The 21,983-nt window shown below is 35.4% G+C and overlaps 1 protein-coding gene across 3 annotated transcripts in view; it reads right to left on the bottom strand.

The window, feature by feature from the left end:
• The window catches only part of RIMS2 (regulating synaptic membrane exocytosis 2), a 400,038-nt gene that overhangs the window by 208,357 nt on the left and 169,698 nt on the right, over positions 1-21,983 (bottom strand). For all 3 annotated transcript variants that reach the window (XM_075085579.1, XM_075085580.1, XM_075085581.1), the window contains 5 exons: positions 20,667-20,786; positions 18,742-18,841; positions 17,850-17,973; positions 13,040-13,086; positions 11,709-11,821 (listed from right to left, as the gene is read on the bottom strand). In XM_075085579.1, the coding sequence (XP_074941680.1) occupies positions 11,709-11,821; positions 13,040-13,086; positions 17,850-17,973; positions 18,742-18,841; positions 20,667-20,786 (504 nt within the window). The remainder of the gene's footprint in view (positions 1-11,708; positions 11,822-13,039; positions 13,087-17,849; positions 17,974-18,741; positions 18,842-20,666; positions 20,787-21,983) is intronic.

The following is a 21,983-nucleotide window of genomic DNA, read 5'->3' as shown; positions in this document are numbered from 1 at the left end:
AAAGAGAAGAAAGGAAGAAACTGGGAGTGAGAGAATAGACAAAGAACCCCATGGAGGGGAGGAGAATAGGACTGCATTCTCGTGGGGTTAGAAGAAGGAAGAAGGGGTGAATCAGAAACTGCTTTAGAATTAATGGGAAAGTAAAGGATACAGGATGTTTCTTGGTGAAACACAGGAAGAATGGAGCCACTAATGTCAGGGACCATATAAGTACAGGGCAGAAAAACCTGACTAAATAAGAGAAATGAAATGAGGTGAAAAAAGAGCCAGCCATTATGTAACTGGCACAAAATATATTGCACAGAGAGACTGGAATGAAAGAAAATCTCACAAGAAGTCAGGCAGGAAACTGGAAAAGAAAATGAGAAACAAGGAGTTAGGCTGGGATACTGAACATGAGTTTGGGAATAGTTTGATCTAATTCTGGCTCTTCTGTGCATAAGTATATTCAGATAATATTCGGATGTTGTGGTGTTTTCCTACAAGAACCTTGTCTCTTCTATTCACAAGGAGAGAAAGAACAGCCATTAAAGACAGCCAGGTGCAGTCCAACAGGACTAGATTCCACCCCTTCCTCTTTCCCAGAGCTCTTGTGTATTGAGGGGTGGATCCCTTAAAACATTTCAAAAGGTATTTACAAATTGCATGTTCTTCATTGCCTGAGAGCCTGGCATGAGACCCTGGAGCCTGATTTGTAGTGCTAAGAGTTGGAGTTGAAGTCTCAGGAGTGTATTATGCCCGGATAGAAGCTGGTTTTCTCAGGCTCTAACCATAATTTCTCAATTCTCAACCAATAAATGCAGGGTGAGCCTACCACACCTGATAGAATATTATATGCATTTTGTGTTGTGAAATAAACATGGATAGCACATGTATAACAGAAAAGCTGATGATGAAATTATTTTTTTCTTTTATAACTTTGTTGAGTACTATGCAGAAAAGATTCCTAACACCAAAAAGTGCAGAACATTTAATTGTTCAATCCACAGGGTGAAAGTCCCACAAGAAGGTAGAGGCGTGATGCTCAGCACTGAAAGACTTAAGCAGCTAACAGAGTGGAATCTACAAACCCCTCCTTCAGCAGTTTTTAACACATGCAGGAATGGCACTTTTAAAAGCTTAGAACACCTAAGAAACTGTGACAATGCAATACTGGTCTAAATGATGGAAAGGGAAGGCTAAAATTACAACGCATAAAATACATCACAGGAAAACCACCCTGGCTGATGCTAATGTGGATGTTAACGCCTGAAAAAACCCTCTTGAATAAGACTTTGTTGACCTAGATAATTTAGGATGTAAGCACCAAAAATTCACTTAGAAAGATCCAACCTGAAAACGTTCTAAAGATCTTTCCACTTACTGTTGAAGTCCTGGAAACTTATTTGCCACACAAATGCTTACACTGCTTTCGCTCCCCAGGTTCCTTCCCTAGGCAGATATGCATCTAATTCTTGACTAAACTTCCATTGTAACCTACATTCAGGCAAACAGGCATCTAAACTCGGTGCATGCTGAAATTGTGAGATGGTCTGTCATCCATAGAGTGGTGCATCTGCTGCACTCCTTGAGACAGGCTTCCAGGCAAGAATACCTGCCATGCAGAGTGCAAGAAACAAGAACTCTTCTGCAGTCAGGGGATGAAGGTTGTCATCAGGGGGAAGCAGAGATGAGGGGCTGGTCTCAGCTTTGTAGGATCCTTTCTGGTTTTTAACTGATACTGGTCTAATACAAGATCAACATATATTCTGGGAAACAGGTCTGGAATCTGCTACACTAAAATTAAGCTTTCTTTGCTATCACCATACACTTATATTCCCAGACACACAGTATCTAAGTTTCAGATGAAAATTCACACTCCAGAGAAGAAAAGGGTGTGCAGTAGTTCGATGATAAAGGCACTTTTCTGAGAGACATGCTCAATCTCTTGAGTCTAAACAGGGCTTAAACCATAGATATCCTGTTTCTTGAATGAGTCTCCTACACATAGAACAGTATAGAAAAGCTGACAGCTGGTGTTGCATTCTAAGAAGTGAGGATGCAGGTATCTAATACTCCTGTTTGGTCCTCTGTAGCCTCAGAAGACAACACCTCCCTCTGGAGAATCGACTCACTCTCTGGAGTAGTCTAAGTTTCAAAAAGAGTCAGTGGAGATAGGTGTCCTTTATTTGGCCTGGATCACCCACTGCAGATACTGAGGTACTTAGTTTTTCCTTCAAATGTACAAGTCTAAGCTCTTCTCCAAGGCACCTCAGACTTACCTGAAGCTAGCATAAGTTATGTAAATTAAGCACATACATTCAGTTTACTAGATTTCATCCATTTTCTTTTAGATTTCATCTTAACTAGAAATTTTATTCAGAGCACTGACTGAGGTCACAGTTCTAGAAAAGAAGTAATCATGTAATTAGGACTCATGCTCTAATACATATGCATAAGGGAAATCAGTTAAGAAAATGTAGATAATATTATTATTGCCACTTCTTATATTCCTATCCCATGAATGCTTGACTGTTTGCTTAATTCTAATGTGGTTTTGTGTACAGCACATACAGGCACACAATATCTTAAGTTATAACTCTAGATTTAAAAAGAGAGACTATTTGAAGTTTTTAATTCTATGCTACACTTTATTTCTTTATTTGTTATATAAGGGTTGCTTCACGAATCTCATGGAAAAGAGATAAAACCTGTGCTACTGGGAGAGACCGCCTGCCCTGCAGCTTGATTTCTACCACCACAGCCTACGCAGACATCACTGGGTTTGAGAGACAGCTGGCCAGGCATTTTTATTCTTTTGTTGTTCATTATAATTTTTCATGTAACCTACATAGCTGTTTATTAGTGTAATATTTTGAAACTGAGATAACACTTTTCTTTCTTCCGTTATTCTGACACAAGAGGTACACCAGCAGGATCTGTTGTTGCCAAAAATAAAACAACAAAAAAAAAAACATAAAACCCACAGTTTATTTTAAAAAATGCTTACAACAATCATTTTATTTTGACTTAAGCTTATGTAGATGCAGAAACTGCCCTGAAGTGGTAAAGTCTTCAGCATAGCTGAGGTGCGCTTTGGATGTTGGTAAACATACTTCTAACAAATCCTGACTACTGAGGGTTGGTGAACCAAACTATTATGGCTGTCTGCTTCAGTTGCTGTCTGATATGCTGGAAAAAATACAAGAAAAGGCTGTCAAATTGTAGAGCTTCTATGATATGAAGACAAGAAAATTATGGAGGTATTTTGGCTGCCCTAATCTAGATTTCTTTTAAAATTTTATTTTTTTAGTGGCTTCATCTTGATTTCAAAAATACCAAATAGGTGCACACATATATTTTTATACATGATCAAATACACTGATGTTCTGTATTAAAGCAAAAAGGATGTCAGAAACCTCTGAAGTTAGAAAACCCCCAGTGGTTTCATGGCAACTCTGGCTCAAAAGGAGGCTCCGCCAAGTAAACAGGAGATACTGCATAGAAAACACAAATTTAAGAACAGATCATTCCCTACAAAGATATTGCAAAGCATGAATCTAAACATTCAGGAAATAAATATGCACTTTTCCAAGTACTGTGGAACTAGTAAAAGTTCAGGAGAAGGGTGCATAGTAGGGAAAAAAGGAAATTGAGTGGGTTTTGCCCCAGTAAAATAATAATGATAAGTTTTAAACCATCCAGTGATACAAGAGCTAGAAAATGAATGGAATGACATGGACAGAAGTGTGGAAGAGGAACTGTGCCAGACCTGGGACATTTATCACCAGGATCAGTTTGAGACTAACAAGAAAAGAAGACGCAAGCAAGAACAAAGATGTGAGTTTCCTGTTGAGAGCAATGAGACAAACAGGTATAAACAGACATGTTTGGAGATCCTCATGCTTGCAGGGAATTCTACAGACACAGCTACACAACAGCCCACAAGGTAATGTATACTTCCTGGCAACCATAAACCACAGCTCAGGGCTCTGAGTTAGCTAATTTCTCATGCCAAAAAGTAACCAGAGTTCTGTGCTGCTGCTGGATTGCTTCTAATACCCTTGTTTAAAGATCACTGGGGAATTTCTGTTCTTCTCTGCAGCCTGCATTGTAAACGTATCTTAAATTAATCCATTTTAAACTATCTACCATCCCTACCAAAAGTGAGCAGATGGGGGACTTTTTCTTTCAGTCTAGTTGTAAAGATGTTGCCAAGGTCGTAAGTTTGAGTTCCTCAGGAACTCTTGTCACAAACATTGTGTTAGCTTTGACTGGTATTGAGCTCAGCAAAAAACTGTTAGAGGTCCACAATGACTGCACATTGTGCAGAAACAAAATTGGGCCTGAAGACAACTCTTACTGACAATATCAAAAATAATCCAACCAGAGGTGAGAGCATAAGCCTCATACACTTTCACCTCTTACTGGATATCCTCTATCAAGCATTAAACTTGTATTATTTTCTTAAATGACAACCATAATTATTTCATTAAACTAATTTTTTTTTCATTAGAGGATATTAGTCTAAGTAGAACTGGCAATTTTTATGTCTACATTTTATATAAGGTGATTAAAATAAGGAACTACTACATGTTACTTATACATTACAATATTTCATGAAACATGCATGATTCAGGCAGACATTTCCTTTTTAAATTGAATAATCAATTGTCATATAATTTCTTAATTCATTTTATGCATATCTAAAAAGAAAATAAATATTAAAAGCTACTTATGTCATATATAATGTTTACCTTTATGAACTACTTAACAACTTGTGATTGAGTTTGTACCCCTCTTTGATTTCATTACCATGAGCAGAAGCCAACTTTCTTAGTCATGCTAATGGACATTTTAAATTTTTAATACAAAGCCGGTTTATGTCAGTAGCACATTATAGTATGTTAACCTAAGACAATACTATCAAGACATTATTTTTTAATCTCGGGTTTTTTCTTTTTTTATTTTGAATTTACATTTAAGCAGTTGTAAGGACTACTTTCAGGAAATAATATATTGTGAAAAAAATTGCCCTTTATCAAATATGAGTCATAACCAAACCATTTCCTGCAGACTTATTTAGAATTCCTTTACAAATATATATAAAAGATCTTTTTCTTTTTCAATATGAAATTAGTCATCTCATTTTGATCATTTAGATCATCCTTTACATCTTTTCTTGAGCAATTGATCAAACAAAAGAAACATTTATACAGCTCCCACATGAAAGATTAACATCTCCATGAAGATATTTTGTAAGAAAAGCAGATAAAGTCTATTTACAGAAAACTGAAAAACATGCAGCAAAGCGAGATAAGCACTGTAACGTATTAGTAAAACCTACTTTCATGTTAATCTACAATACCTTATGAGTTTCCTAATGAAAAAAGGCAAACAACTTGTACCTGAACAGAATACCAAAGCTAAATAAATTCAGTGACACAATGAGAGAATTAATTTTTTATTTAAATAAGGGTTTGGTTATTTCAATGTACTTTTAAAATGCAAGAACCAAGTTTCATACACAAGAAATTTGTTTCTTTAAAAAAGGTACAAATTTTTTGCCTGTCTTCCACTCAAGGTGCTACTATTACTCGGAAAATGCAAAAAAGGATGTGTTAAGTAATGGTAATGAATGATTTAAAGAGACATTCATCTTCATATAATCACCTCAAGTACAAAATTATTGCTTAAACAGTACACACATTTTGTATGTGGGATGCATAGCCATCATAACTACTGAAACCTGTATGAGTTTAATATTGGGTAAACAGCAAACTAACTAGTTGTCTCTTTAAATTTTAATTTAATATTTTAACCCCCATGCAGAATTTTACAAGCTGCTCACAAGATGACATGAAACTTGTTAATATGGTTTAAAGCAACACACCAAAAATATGGGAAAACGGACTATAATGTAACGTTTTCCTACTATGCATTTTCCATAACAAACAAAAGAAAAAAACACAACTTTAGTTTCTGTCAGGCAGACGGAGTCTTTACCTGAACCCTAGGAACAAAAGGCGTTGTTCTTCTACTAAGGCTTTGGCTCTGGTAAGCAAAATTAAAGAAAAAGCAATAAAACAAAACCAAAACGGACAACACGCTGGAAACTAAAAGACCAAAAGTAAAAACAAAGACACACAACTATTACTTTAAACACAGCTTTACACCAATGACATATTTACCTAACACAAAGTATTTTAATGCAATGCGTAAATTAAATCTGCAAATCTGTTACCAAATCACATCAAAACCCTGTGATGGAAATTCTGGCCTTAGGGAAGTCAGCAGGAATTTTGCCACTGATTCCCCTGGAGCAAGGATTTCACTTTACAGGTCCACAGATAACATTTACAGTAGATTTAGAAATAACATTAACAAAAGGAACAGGTCAGCAAAGTGTGATTTAAAAGTGAGTAGGAAACATAAGTTCAGCTTGATCGTCTCTTTCAGGAAGATTGTAGATTCATATTCAGAGACAGAAACAAGTACAGTTCACACACTGACAGCTTTGCTTGCTAGAGTAAAGCAAGTGAAGTGAAAGGTTTTCTCTTTTCTGCAACTTTAAGAGGCATTTTTATAAAAATCCCTCCTAAATACCTTAAGAGCAATTAAAAGAAAGTTAGTGCTATCTGGTATTAGCATTACACGGGGAGGGGGGTACAATCGATGTATTTCAATTCTCTAGCAATCATGACAGAAATGACATATAGTATATACAGAAAACCTTTGCATGAAATGGGATCTAGAGCATTTAGCAAACTTAGTAGTTGCATTGCACGCATATATAATTGCATTTATAATTCTTATTTTTGTGATGTAACACTTCAGAGACGACATACAGTCTTGTGGCTTCCAGTGGCTACATAAGACTACATCACTACAGGCAACACTCCTAAGCTCCTGGACTAGCCACAAACTCCATCTTCAGCTTAGAGCAACAGCTAATGGAGCAGCACAGAAAGGGTACCACGGGTGGGGAATGGACAGGAACAGGAGCACATGTCGATACGTCAGAGGACCAGTGAGAGCGGGAATAGGAGCATGGGAGCAGGTCACAACAACCATAGCAATCTGACAGACTTGACTCTACTTTACCTCCCTGCTCACTCTTCCTGACATTATTGATCTATTTCAAAGTGATGGAAAGAAGCTGCTGCTCAATATTCACTTCCATAAGAAATGTACCTGAAGTATGGAGATAGGCAGTGTGATGATGGTTCTGCCACCCTCCTTGCTTACTTGGCATGCACAGATGCTGGAGAAATCTGTTCCATAAAATGTGTGAAGTAATCTGTTCTCACACCAAAGCAAGAGGATATATAAGGAAATTTGACAGTCTGGATGCCGGGTTTTGTCTGATGTGCTCCTATACTCTGCGAGGTGCAGCAGCTGCACACTGCCCCCGACTCTGCACAGGCAGTACTGCATAGCCCAATGTATGGGTGCCAGAATGTGACCTACTCATGTACAAAAAAAAGTAGATCTTCAGCTTGCTTCTGCTCCGTATTACAAGAGAAATACAGATATTCCAGAATATCCCAATCCTAAAAGGCATAAAATATCTCCCACCATGCACTAAGGACCCTCACCTGCCATATTCTGCCTTGGAAAATGGAGGGCAATAAGCACATTGTGTGCACTACCTAGAACTTAACAGGTTTTGAAGTTAGATAAACAGCAATTTGCTTGCGAAGAGGTAGAAAGGGAAAAAAGAAAGGGAAAAAGGAAAAGGTGAAAGTGGGAAGGGAAGCATGTCTCAAAGGTGACCTCATCACCCCAATATGCTGACTTATTATGTCCTTCACAATGTACAATATCTGCTTTCTGATATGCTACAGATATTACAACATGTATTTTTATTGATTATAAACTGAATATGGATGGAAAATCTATTGGAGTGGTTCTGTGGTTCAGCTGTACAAGGAAGTAGATTAATTTCATAAGTGAAATCCCTTTTCTCTTAGAAATTCCACCAGTACAAAAAATAAAAATATTTTAATTTTATACCTGTATCCTCTTACATGGTCTTCTAGTCATGTTATCAGTCTCTAAACCTAACTATTGCAAAGCATTTAAAGTTATACTTTTCATGCAGTATTGAAAAAGTAGCCAATAAGCAGTAATGAAGTGAAGAACACCAACACACAAATAATACCGACTTTTTCAAAACTATATTAAAGGAAAAACACATCAGTGAAAAGCCACAGAAACCAGGCAAAGCAAATAATAATAAAACAATAATTGCAATAACAGTCAGATACCCCCATAAAGAACAATGTGGATCAAAAATGCCATAAAATAAACTGCACAGATAAATTGTTGGATAAATTGTTTCTACACCTTAGCAAATAATAACACTACAGTTTATTGTAGCTGCACATAATTTGTTCAATAAAACATGAATTTGGGCAGAATAATTATTAATGGAAAGATTTCCTAGCTATGTGAGATGGTTAGCTTCATGGGAAATTCTACTAGCCAGCTCTGGAGTGTCCCTGTAACCTCAGCAGGAGAAAACAAGTACACAGAACAATGCCAATACAGAGGAAAGCACTGAAGACTGAACAGACAGACATCCCTGAAAAACAGAGAGGCATCACTGCAGCTAAACTGGCTTAAACCACACTGAACATAAAGAACTACATTCCAAAACACTATAATTATAAATTAATATAAAAACCCTTGTGGGATCTGTAGCACTGTCTGAATAAGGATGCATATATCCAAGTATTTAATAAAATACTTCACACCTTCACTTGAACTGTAGGTATCTCCACTTCTGCCCACAACTCTTGTATCTCACAGCCTATTAACTGCAGCTGCCCTAACAACGGCCCATCAGGACTACATGGTATTGTCTGAAAGTACCGAAAATACAGGAAACACTTCCAAAATCTTGCCTATCATGCATTCCCTCAGATTCAGCACACCTATCTGAATTCATCTACCATCACCCAGAATGTCAACTGACCCTCCAATTCCACAAAGAACAGCATCTTGTCCCCATCTACTGCTGGGGCTCTGCAGTTATTCTCCTGCTTAGGCACCCACCATAAAGAATGCATTCCCAATTACATTCAGAATTTAGTATTTCCTTCTATTTCTGTCTTATTCTGCTATCGGGAATGAGTGTTCCATCAACAGTTCTGTCAGAAAAGAGCTATTTAAAAACATGGAAAACCAAAATACTGAAGCTTGTCCATTTTGTAGTGTTCAAACTAAAATATTGTATGGAACTTGAGGAGATTTTTAAAATTCAATTTTTCCATATACTTTAACCTTTGCTAAAGGTCCAAAACTAGAAAATCTCATAGTTCATTCTAATTTTTCAACACATCTCCAAACCTACAAAGAGTTGTTTTTTTCACTAACTCTTCCAACTTTCACAACTTTATAAGTTGTAAAATGAGAAAACAAAATTTTAAAAAGTGAAGGGAAAACTACTTATTGCACTACCTTCAAGACACATAAACCTCCAAATCTGAAAAGGTAAAAAAATTGGGATTTTTCAAAACTAACTTTAAATATCAGATCAAAAGAAACTACAGATATTTACTGATTTGAAAAAAAACTGTTCCTATAGAATACTTCAATTCTTTTAAAGTCATCTTTTTCTAAAAATATATTTGAATCTACACGTTTCAATTTGCCCAGTCAGGTGCTATGTTGCTATCTATCCACATCTTCAGACACTGTGACAGCCACCCCTCCTCACAAAGCAAAAGGTTTAGTAGTAGCCTCCCAAAGCCTTGAGCCAACAGCAGCAGGAGCTGAGTTGTGCCATTAGCATGATTAACATGAAATACAGCTGTTTCCAGCTTCTCTTTAGCTGGTGAGGTAAGATAAGTGGCCAAATTTTCAAACTGTCTACTAACGTTAGGTGTCCACATTGAGACAGTGGGACTTTAATTTAGAGAGTTCCTGAGCATTTCTGACTTCAGTGTCAGTCAGCTGGAGCCGTGTGTTCTCAGCTATCAGCTGCTTTCTGAGGGGAACAAGGATATTGTGTAGCAGGGAGTGTTGTATATAACTGCAAACAGCACATAAAAGAGTAAAAAGAGGACAAGCGTAGGAAAGATTTTTAAATGTCTCCTAATATTATTTGGTTTCCTTAGATGAAAAGAGATGCTATAAACTTATTAATAGAGACATTTACGTCTTGAACAAGCAAAACGAAATTAAAAATAAGAATTATGCTTTCTTGAGTTAAACACTGAATTTATATGCCATTCTGAGATATAAAACCTTGTGAATTCTATTATTGTCAGTAAATTAGAATATACCTCCAAATCTCCTGATATTATTCTTATGCACCTAAAACTACAATATCCTATCAAACCACAAAATCAATGGACTTATTGACTTTACTAACAAATCCTAATCTTAAACTCCTGAAGATTTTATTTGTGAAGCAGAAAATGAGGAAGTCAGTTCTGCATGGTGCCTATTTGGATCATCATTCCACAGTGTCTGTGCATTGGATGTCTGAGCAGCTAACTGGATCTTTAATTTCTTCCTGGGAGCTAGGAAACAAAACTTTTTGATAGCCTAATCTTTCATGAGATTTAGCTAAAAGAGATTTCTTTCCCCCCGTTTCCACTATCAACCATTTTTGCTGTCTTGTAGAATTAAATTGCTCTTTAGAAACCTCTATGTATTTTGACAGTTCGTGTTCGTGTTCCCTTGTCGTTGTATTTTGTGCAACGTGTTCTGCACTCTACAGTCAAGATTTCTAGTTTTCCATTTATCCAAAGGATTAAGTCTTTCAAAGTAGTTAAGTACAACAGTTCCAGAAAATTAAATATTATATATTGTATACGGCTGGTCTGATGAGCAAAACAAATAATGTCTCGTGCACTGCAAAATGGAGCCAACATGGCTGCTGAACAGACAGAAAAATAATCCTTCCTCTCCCCTATCAATACCATAAACCACCTCTGCGAGACCTATAAACAGTCTGCTTAGGTTTTATGCATATTTTTATGGCGCACTCATTATCTTAACATAAACAACTTGGAAGAAATATGAATGTGACATTTTCAAACTTGTTTAACACCAGTTTTGCACTGCTTCCATTCCATTTTCCTCTCCTTTTCAGTGTGTACCAGGCCACAATTGAGCACTTTTGAAAAATCACACTTTGGAGTTGTAGAAGACACAGAAATGCATACAAAACCCAGGTTCTTCAGTTTAGTACAAAACTTTACCCTTTTAAAAAAAAAATTTCATGTAATTAACTTCGTTCTCAATGAGGGTGAAGAACAAAAGTGAATAACACTGATACAAAGAATACAACATTAGCAAACAATCAAAGGGAATATCTGGGGAAAGGTATATATGAAAGCTAGTGCATAAGAAATAAGCAATATTAATGTCTAAGCACACAGGTAATAAAACCTACCAACTGTACATGTATTACAGTTGAAAAAGTGTATACATTCAACAGCACAAACATAACTGGAGGCCAAGATCAGACCTTTCTGAAAATTTGACTCTACCAGTCTAGCTTAGAAGTTCAACATATAAAAATTTTGCAAAAAGTAATATAAAGGAATATCTTTATTAAACTATGGCCCTGATTAAATTGAGATATAGAGTTTTGACCAAAAAATGTAGCTAGTTTAACAAGAAATTTATGTCAGAGGTAGCTTGCACTCTGCAGTGAGAGTTGCATGTGCTGCAATAAGTACAACATTAATATTAATGAAATGTTTACATACTGAAAGTTGTCCAGACAAGAACTGTGGAACATCCCTTAACATGCCAGGACTCATAGGAGAAGTCACTGAAATAGAAGGTCGGTCCATTTTCTGAGATTCAAATGAACTAGAACCTGTAATTAAAAATAAAAATATTTTACAGATAGTAGCACTTATGCATTTTTCACAATGTTCTTTAAAGCAATATTGTACAAATATAACCCAACATACAATAAAGTTGTGATAAATAGCACTTTTTCTCTATTTAAAATTACCAAACGATGATACTGAATCTTTTGGTGCTCAGATGCAATCAAAAGCTTTCCAAGTTTATTATAGCTACAAAATGTCAACTGAAGCATATAGAATTAAAAATAGTTTATTCAGAAAATTCTGACTGTAATTATGTCAGTAAAGTTGAAGGCCCCAAATTCCTAAACAGTAAAGTTATTTTTAACTTCAATCACTTTACTGTGGTCAAAGGGATTCAGTCTTCTGAAAGGCACATATTATCTTGTACAATCAGACTAATTTTTAATTAGACATTTACAAAAACATAAAGATGCATGTAATGTTTTTTGTGCTTTTTATTTCAAATCTGCAAGGTCTGTAAACTGTCAGAGGAAAAGTTTTGACATATAAAACATAGAGTAAAAGTAAAGTATTTTTATAAATACAAAAGACATTCCACATCACAAAACATAAAATGGATTTTACTTTAAGACTTGGCTGATTTGTGAAAAGTTATTGAAGGAGTTTTCATAGCATTATAATCAAATTTATGACACTGCATTTATTCATGGCTTCTGTTACATGCCATTGTTTCTAAGACAATGATAAAAAATAACTCCAGGCAGAAATCCATCTCATCAGATCCAAGCCAAAGAACAAGTTATTTTTCACCACATGAAAGACTGGTTTTGCCAATTTAAAAGGGTGGTGAATATTTCTAATAAAGTAGAAGTATACTGATTTCAAAGTAGCTATCAGGTTGTAAATAAAGAATATTTCAGTCCCATTTTTAGTTTATAAGGCTCAGTTAAAATACAAAACAACAAAACAGGAAATTAAAAATTATTATTAAGGTTCTTGGATATAAGTTAGAATTATGCTTTACTTTTAAATCAAAAATATCCCAAGCTTTTAACCAAATGACAAGCCTAAATAAAAATATCCTGACTTTGACAGTTTATTATTAAACAAAGGTAGAGAGATAATACAGTAAGATGACAAATTGAGACAGATACAAACAAAGAGACAAGACCTATACTGACTGTAGATGACATTTTTCAATCTATTTGTGCTTACATAAAAGAGAGAGAAGATTTTCCTACCCCAAAAGTGAAACTTACTGGACTCCAGCTGTGCATGTGTGCTGTCAGGTATTCTGGGAATGTCCCTGAAATCAGGAAAAGTAAGACAGGCTGATCCTTTATCTAACAAGCATATTCAAAGTTCAGTTATGCTATAACACTTCTCAAGCCCCCATGGAATGCCTCAGGAGAGGTGTATGATCTCCTGGCTCTCTTCAGCCATGGGGAAGATTTATCTGTTATCCAGTACATATAATTTCTGTGGCAAAATAAAGCCTACAGAACAAGTGGTTTGGTGAATGCAGGAGAGAGGCTGCACAGTCACAAATAAAATAATTCTGCAGATAAAAAAATTCTCAGAGTTAATGGTAGACTAAAACTGTGAGTAGTAGACTTTATTATGACATTATACATTAATTAAAATTATTGACCCTCACTCAAACATACTACACTGCCAATAATGGCTATCCCAATATGGCCTTTACTGTCCTTGAACCCCAAATTTGGACAGTCTTACCTTTTCCATGACTAAGTAAGATGAGCTATTTCATTTAGCAAAGTTGCATACTTGCATATACATGAGATGTTCCATCACCTGTATTAAATTGTGTGTACAGCTATGTAATTTTAAAGTGCTCAGTCGCAATGACTAAGTACCTCGTTATGCCCACCCACCCCCCAAAGGAACATAGTCTTCCTATGAGGGGTAAACATTACTGTATGCTAATAAAAACTATCAATATGCTGATAAATCATTTTGGAAGTATTGGAGCAAAACCAAGCAAGATGAAGAGCTTCAACTCTGAGTCACAGCAAGAACAATATTTAAAATCATTTTGTGTGTTTCAGTGCAGTTGGTTTCTTCAAGGTGTCGGTGCCCAGGTGCTGCAGTGGGGGCTACAGGGTGGCCTCTGTGAGGAGAGGCCAGTGCAGCCCCGTGCTGGACACAGGCAGTTTGGCTCCAGTGGACCCACCACAGGGCAGAGCTGTGCCCAGCAGCCAAGGTGGTGGTGCCTCTGTGATAACGTATTTAAGAAAGGATTAAAAAAGCTGTAAGCAGCTGTGAGAGAGAAGAGTGAGGAAATTCCTAATAAATTAATCTTCCCCAAGTCAAGTCTGTTTTGCCCAAGATGGCAATTGCTGACTGATCTCCCCATGCTTATCTTGACCCACGAGCTGTTCCATCTTATTTTCTCCACCTGTCCTGCTGAGGAGGGGAGAAAGGCTGAGAGAGGCTGGGTGGGCATCTGGCAGCCAGCCAAGGCCAACCCACCACAAAGGTATGTGAAAAGAAAGGGAAAGTTAAAAATGCTTTCAGTGATATCTACTGTCTCATACAATGAAAAAAAAAAACAAAAACCCAAACTTATCTAGTTCCTTTTTGGTATACTGTTTCCAAATATTTTTCAAGACTCACTAGAAAGATAGCTTCACTAAGCAGACTGAGGAATCTTTCCAAGTGAATTGATATACAGTACCCAATAATACAAATTAATCAGAAGGCATGCAACTGGGGTAACCACCCACTGCAGACAAAAGAAAATCGCTGTCTCTGTTGTTAGTAAGAAAAACTTGCCAGAAGCTTACAGAAGCTACTGAATAAGTAAATAGTTTTCATATTTGTTTTCATATTTAGTTTTCATAGTTTTCATATTTGATATCTTTAAAATTTATAAAGGCACCCAATACTTGCCTATGACTTTACTTAAAAATACACTCCTGAACCTAACGTGTAATTTTAAAAAAGTATTTCTATCGTATGAGTTTGAGAACAAAACTTTGAAAACTTGTATCATTGTGAACAGATTGCATTATGAGTTGTCTATAGATTGCTAAAAGAATAAACTTGAAAGCTTTGAACACTATACTTTCTGTTCCTTCAGCATACAGATCCTGGCATCTGATAGTAGTGTGAATGGTATTTCTTACATGGAACTCTCACCAAGATAAACAGATGAAGGAAAAGCAGAAGTACTTTTAGGCATCTCTTTACATTTTAAGATACGTTGCATTTCAAGCAGATTGTACAGAGTAATTAATAAAACACAATGCATCATTCCTTCCAAATTCAAAACAATAGTGACTATGAAAATAACAAGCATTTTAAAATAACTACTTCTGAGAATTAGAAAGCAGAAGATAGGTAAGTTCTTTCATGTAAGAGACAGCCAGCTCACATAGAATAGCAACTTGCCATCAGTTTTTATTTTAAGATAGAAAATGGCTAAATTATATGCCAAAATGGTATGATCTTTTTTTTTTTTTAAAGGAGCTTTCCATTTTATCTTCCTTTATCATCTTACCTTGCCATCTTCAGTTTTTATAACAATCCACCCATAATAAAATGAAGACTAACTAACAATCATGTTGACTGGAATTTGGTTTTGCTTTCAGAATATCAGGATACGACAACACGTTCTCTTTCTCAGCTAAGTTAATTGTTAGTAACTGAAGATTTCTGTCATGAGTTAGTACATTGCCATGAGACCATCAAGAGACTGTCTTTATAAGTAAGAGGATATACCTCAATGCAAAAGTGAAATCCTTCAAGTGGGCATCAATTATTCCAATCAAAATATTTATCACCTCAGACATCTGGTAGATCTGAACTTTTTATGATGTTAAATTTATTAAAACTCAATTCCCTGTGGCAGAACACAGACCTATGGTGTTATGTTTCCTCAGGCAAGCGTGAGGGATTAATTTCTATACTCCGTTTCATTATGACCAAAAATCTCCTAAACTGAGAAGATAATATGGCATTTCCAGTTCATCAGCTCAAATCTCATGAAACATAGTTCTGAAGTTATATTGTTAGTATGAAAATATAGCGAGTCACATACATCTAACCAGAATCTAAAACCCTACCAACTTGCAGAAAGTATCACTGAGACTTCAGTTATAAAACCTTTTAGATTAGTAACAGGAGTTTTGGAGGTGAAAACCCTCTTTTACATCTACTGCAACGAGACACTGGGAATCAAGTACACAGAACATTTTTCACCCTCATCTGGCTCAGTTCTTTAGACTATGGGACAGGCAGTTAATGCTGAAGAAGGCATCTTGAGAGCCCACATCACTTTCTTTAAGGAATTATAGATGAACTGCTCTAGTGACAACAAGTGGAGCACATGGTAACGTAACAGAAGACACGGTGATAAGGAAGGTAAACAACAGATAATAAATATAAAAGCACATGAAGGAACACAGGAGGTTTCACACAATGAAGAGAGTGCAGAAAGAGGAAAAAAACTGAATATTTTCAAGATATGAGCAGTTCCTTGAAATTTTGCTATAAGCTTCTGCTTGAGACAAACTATGAAAGACCTTATGCCTGTATGAAATGAATTTGAAACCTCCTTTTCTGACACAATATTCTTCTAGCAATGTAGTATGTCCCTTAATATTGCTATTATACCTACAACTACCAAGTTATGCACAGGTTTTTATGGATAAGACAGATGATATAGCCTTTACCCTAAAGGGGTTGCAATTCAGTATGTATGTAGGAGATAACCTCTCATGTCACTGACAAGATAAAGCAGGTTTAGTTATTATCAAGTTCGTTTAAAATTGTCAAACCAAATTAAGTTCCTACACATTAAGTTCCTGATGTGTCAAATACATTAAGTTCCTATTATAGCTGAACCCATAAAGAAGTTATCTTCACTGAAATTCCATCCCCACATTATATGGTTCTAGATTTCTTTCAGTACTTCTTAATTTTTAGCTGTTGTGTTACCCATGCTTTCTCGTATGAAGGTACTTGTCTGCATCTTATACAAAATAAAGGCATAAATATATTTCTTAATTATAATTAATTATAATATAGAATCATAGAACATCCCAGGTTGGAAGGCATCTTGAAAGACTAACTGGTCCAACCTCATGTGGAAAAGGGAGCTTAGATGAGATTACCTAGCACCCTGTCCAGCTCTGTCATACATATCATATTAAATTCTCTGCAAATTCAGTGATAAGCACCCCCTCTTTTCACAGCCATGGTGTGATCAGCTATGGAACTTCCAATGGAGAAGTGAAAAAAGGATGGATGTGACTGTAGGCTGCAGGTACTTGGAAGAAAAAGAACAGATGAAGAAGGGGAAGTATTCATGGTCTAATATAACAAAGCAACTAGAAATGCCCCATTGCTATGCAAGAAAAATTTAAGTTTAGACATTGAAGGTAGGTCTGAAAGTTAAGAAAACTGGGCAATGTAAAGCACCAAAGAATAAGTGCCACACATTTTAGAAAAGTACTAGGGCTAGCTATTCATTCAGATATGATCTGTATCAGATAACAATAATCTAATAGATTTTATAGGTGAAGATGATGAGAATGTGGATTAGAGACTTTCCAAAGCATATTGATTATGTTATTAGCATACTGTATTTTAGGCAAAATTCTACATTGCAGATTTTCAGTAAATAGACATCATATTCATAGACCGAATATAAAGATATAATTTTATATATTATATAAATATGGGAATGAAGAAATAAAAATCAAGGCTCAAGTTTTTAATAAAGAATTGCAACAATAAAGAGTATAAATACAGTTTCAGGACCAATATAGGCTGGATCACCAACTAATCAACCACAGATGGAAACCTATTTTTTACCATATTGGCAGACAATGCCTGGGAATTTCCAAGAGAATACAGGATTTCACACCAACTCTTTCTACTTACTGGTGTGATCTATCATTGTAGCTATGCTTTTGGTTTACAGAATTTTGCACAGTTTTACTGATTACAATGTTTACGAATCTGTTCAATATGCTCTGTCCTAAAAGTGAAAGTTAGCAACATTTTTATCATCTTTAATACAAAATTTACAAAATTACTTACCCTATTGGTCTTGAAACAACAAGCTCCACTTGTGGCTCAGGTTTGGATTCTAAAATGATGTTATACACCTCCTCAAAGGTGGCTCCTTGTAGTAGCCTTCCATTCCATTCTAATACTTCATCACCTATAATTTCAGTAATAACACTCTGCTTAGGACATCTGCTGTGAACTGTACTTACAATGACAATTTAAGCCTTTCTACTCTCAGTTTACTGAATTGTGAAATCTGTAGTTCGGAGTCCTTCATGCAGGAAAATCCTGAGTATTAAAGGTTTTCTGCAGCTCAGCTTCAAATATGTAAAGTTCAGTGAAACAATAATACTATCAGTAGGACCCCTGTTGAATTAGATCTCTCACTCACTTTGTCAGCTGTGTCTTAAAAAACCCCCCACCATGCTCTTTAAAAAACGCAGATATTTAGAAGATCAATTTACTATTTTGAAGATCCATTTACCTCTACAAGTTCAGTATCTACAGTTCAGATAGTTCTTATGTTTATACTGCTTGTACATTCTACAATCTAGCAATCCATGGTTTGCATGTGGGGATAGAAGCAGTTTCTTAGTTGAGGTGGTCTGTTGGCACATTGGTAATAGCTTTGTTTGATCTAAATAAAATGTGCGCCACAAAACGACTGGGCAGGACATCACTGCAATATTATTTTGAGTATACAATGTGAATAAAAATGTTAAAATATGATTTTAAACAACATGGGAATGTATGTATTTCACAAAAATAGTAATGTCAGTAATCTAGTAACTGAACGTCGGATTGAATTCTGCAGTAGTTCATCACACTTATTTAATGTAAATTAACATCTAATTAAACTGGTTCGCTTGTTATCACCTTTAGAAAAGCAACTCAGCAGTATAGATCTATAGTAGAAGCTTACCTGGTCTAAGATGCCCCACAGTATCAGCTAAGCTTCCTTTTTTAACTTTGGTGATAAATGCGCAGAGTCGACCTGATTCAGTCATCTTTCCTCCTACTACCTGTTTCAAAGAGGAAGTATTTTCATAGAATGAAAATTACTTTACATTACTTAAATATTCTGGCAGCAGAAAGAAGAATTCAGTTATTTCCTTTGTTTTCAGGTAGCCCAGGTAAGACATACACTTGAAAAAGACACCACAGAATATTGGCTGTGACAGGTTATGTTTGTACCTATTCTGGCTATTTGTGTAATTTAAACACAATGCAAACACAGAATGCTAAAGCTTTTCAACTTTAGCAAATATATGTATGGTATTTCACTGTATTATAAACTACCACCCAAAAGAAGTAAGGTATTGGTCATTAGACTGCTTACTTAAATACTTTTTAACTGAAAACAGATATATTAATGTAACAGAACTCCTGATGGTCACACTAAGCATCAAACATCTCTATCAATTAATCAGATCCACTCTGGCTGGGCAAGTCAGATGAAAATGCTTGTCATACTGAAGATTTCTCTACAGTACCCTTAACAGCTTTGACCTAACAATTTATATCAGAATCAGGAGATTCAAATACTAGATTGGTTATAACTGCATAATCTTCAAATTCTTACAGTTTCTTAGCAGTCTTCATACTGGGATTTAAAATTTGTAGGACTAAATCCAGTTTAGGTTACTTTCAATAATGTAAATATTTGAAAATTCAGGTCAGGAACAACTGTTGAAAATTACACTTTTCAGATATCTATTGAGATTAAAAAGTAGTTACTCTTGAATCAAAATGGTTCATGAATCTCAGTGAAGAGTTCATCTTTATAATAGAATATTTCTGAATTTGAAACACAGAAGTTTAAGCAAAACATACTTCAGTGTGGCACTGTTAGTTTCTTCTCTTGCACTTTCTGACATTAAGACAATAACACATATACCTAAAGTGATGCTCAACTGCCTTCTCCGCTGACTTCAAAATACAACCATTTGTCAGTAAAATAAAAAATCCAAAAATTTCCAAAGCATTTTAGTATATCTTATAAGTAACTACACTGATTTAATCCCCATTTAGTGTGTATCACTATAGCCTAATCTGTGGACTCAAAAGCGACGTGTCATGCTACACAGAGAATGAAGAATTAATCAGACTTATTAATGATTTCTCACAACAAAATAAATACATGCTTGGTTTTTTTACTGTGTATAATTCATTCTCATTCTTGTACTAGTCTTTCTGGAACTTCAAATAATATCACACTAAATGAGATCAAGATACAGGCTAGCAATAGCTTCTTAATGTGTCAAAAGTACTGCATTACAAAAAGATGCAAGCACATTACTTGGTGATAATATACAATAAATAACAGATAATTTTCTGTGTTGTGTATATAAAATGCAGCAACTCAAAGAATCAGAGGGGAAAAAATCTAGAAACAGGCTCTTCCATTGACAGACTCTGCTCTGGATTGAAATGTCATTTACTTCCTCATGTCCCCCAGATCTTCAAAAGAGATAATTTATTTTTCACATTTCTCCCCTCTTCTGGGGAACAGAAATTATACCATGGTGCAATGCTCAATACTGAAGAAAGTGGACAGGGCTTGGCTTGCCCAGCAAGGATGCAATTAGTACCTTGCAGAGCAGACATTCTCAGCAAACTTGTGAAAACATGTCTAGTCTTTCTGAAAAACACAGTTTTTTGAACCCGTCAGGGACCATGTAATATTACTCTTGATAACTGAATGTAAAGTGTCTCTATATTGTAATTTTGAGAGTGATAAGACATAGATATCAGTATACATAAATATACAATAAAAGAATACTTTCATTATAAAGGTAGCTAGTTTAACTGAGAGAGTTTTTAGTTCCAAAATTATTCATTACCAACCTTCAATCCAAGCATTGCTCCTGAGTCTCTTGGCACACTTCCATCTTTTAGTCGTTTATTTAACAAAATCCGGCCAATGAGACGGTCTCCATCTTTGGATGGTTGCCAAGTTACTGGATGCTATTATATAGCATTAATAGAAAATATAGTGAACAGGATTTTAAAGAAAAATATTTCCGCAATACTTTTAATTTCCTGATATACTTTTAAAATGCTGTGAAAGTATTATGATTACACTAACATCTTATGTAATAGAATGACAGAAAACTGTGGTGGAAAACATTTATTTGGACATATAGCCCATCACAGTGTATTTCTAATATGTAATAGCATTATCTATTTTACTGAATCCAATCTGTAAATAACTAGAACAATCTTTGCATCTTGATGATTGGGTAGACACAGACAACTGTGCATAGTTGTCTACACACAATGACAATCACACCTGAGTACTGACAAACCCAACTGTAGAGGTCTAGTATAAAAGTCATACTGAAAAAGAAGTTTAACTCAAAACAGAAATTTGATGTAAGACATTTTTTCTTTTTCCGCTATTCCAAACATGTCAGTTTTCTCTAAGACTGACAAACTTTTTTAGTGTTTTACTATCTCTCAGTAGTAGAACGTTAAAAATTATAGAATAGATTAAAAGGTATATTCATTACTCAAATGTATTGTGTCTTTCTTGGAATAATCACTTCACATATGAAGCACAGTTACAGTGAATGTTATTATTCCATTACTATATACGGGCACAGTTATACTTGTACATTGGCATAATTAATAAAATTTTAACATTTTATTTTGTGTAATCATAGCATTTTTTCACAGATAAATACTATTTCATGCTCTATTTCATGCAAAATTAGCAGGCATAGACAAATCTGCTCCCATTACAACTAATAACTCTAAAAAGATTTATCATAATCTCCACCAAACAGAAAGCAAAAATAAAAAATACCAAAGCAGATGGCAAAGCCTTTAATTCTGCACAATAATGCACAAAAATGGCATGGCAACAAAACAAAAGAACAAGCATGACAGTGAAAGGGAAAAAAGAAAAACAACTTTTCTGTGCAGAGAGACCCAATTTTCTCCCTTTTTCACCTGGGGTTTAAACTATTAATTTAATTTCAGCCCCAGGAGTTTGAACACAGTAAATCAAATAAGCCAATCAGTAGAATCCTTATTGTTAATTACTTTATACTTGAAGGTAATACCATGATATGTTATTATGCAACCGTAAGAACAACATTCCTTTATGCCTCTCAGTTTTTTTCTTAGGCTGCCAAAGAGTAAAAGCTGCAAGCATGCAGA

This window comes from Phalacrocorax aristotelis, chromosome 2 (genome assembly GCF_949628215.1).
Source record: "Phalacrocorax aristotelis chromosome 2, bGulAri2.1, whole genome shotgun sequence".
Classification (NCBI taxonomy): domain Eukaryota; kingdom Metazoa; phylum Chordata; class Aves; order Suliformes; family Phalacrocoracidae; genus Phalacrocorax; species Phalacrocorax aristotelis.
This window is presented reverse-complemented; position numbering and strand designations above follow the sequence as displayed.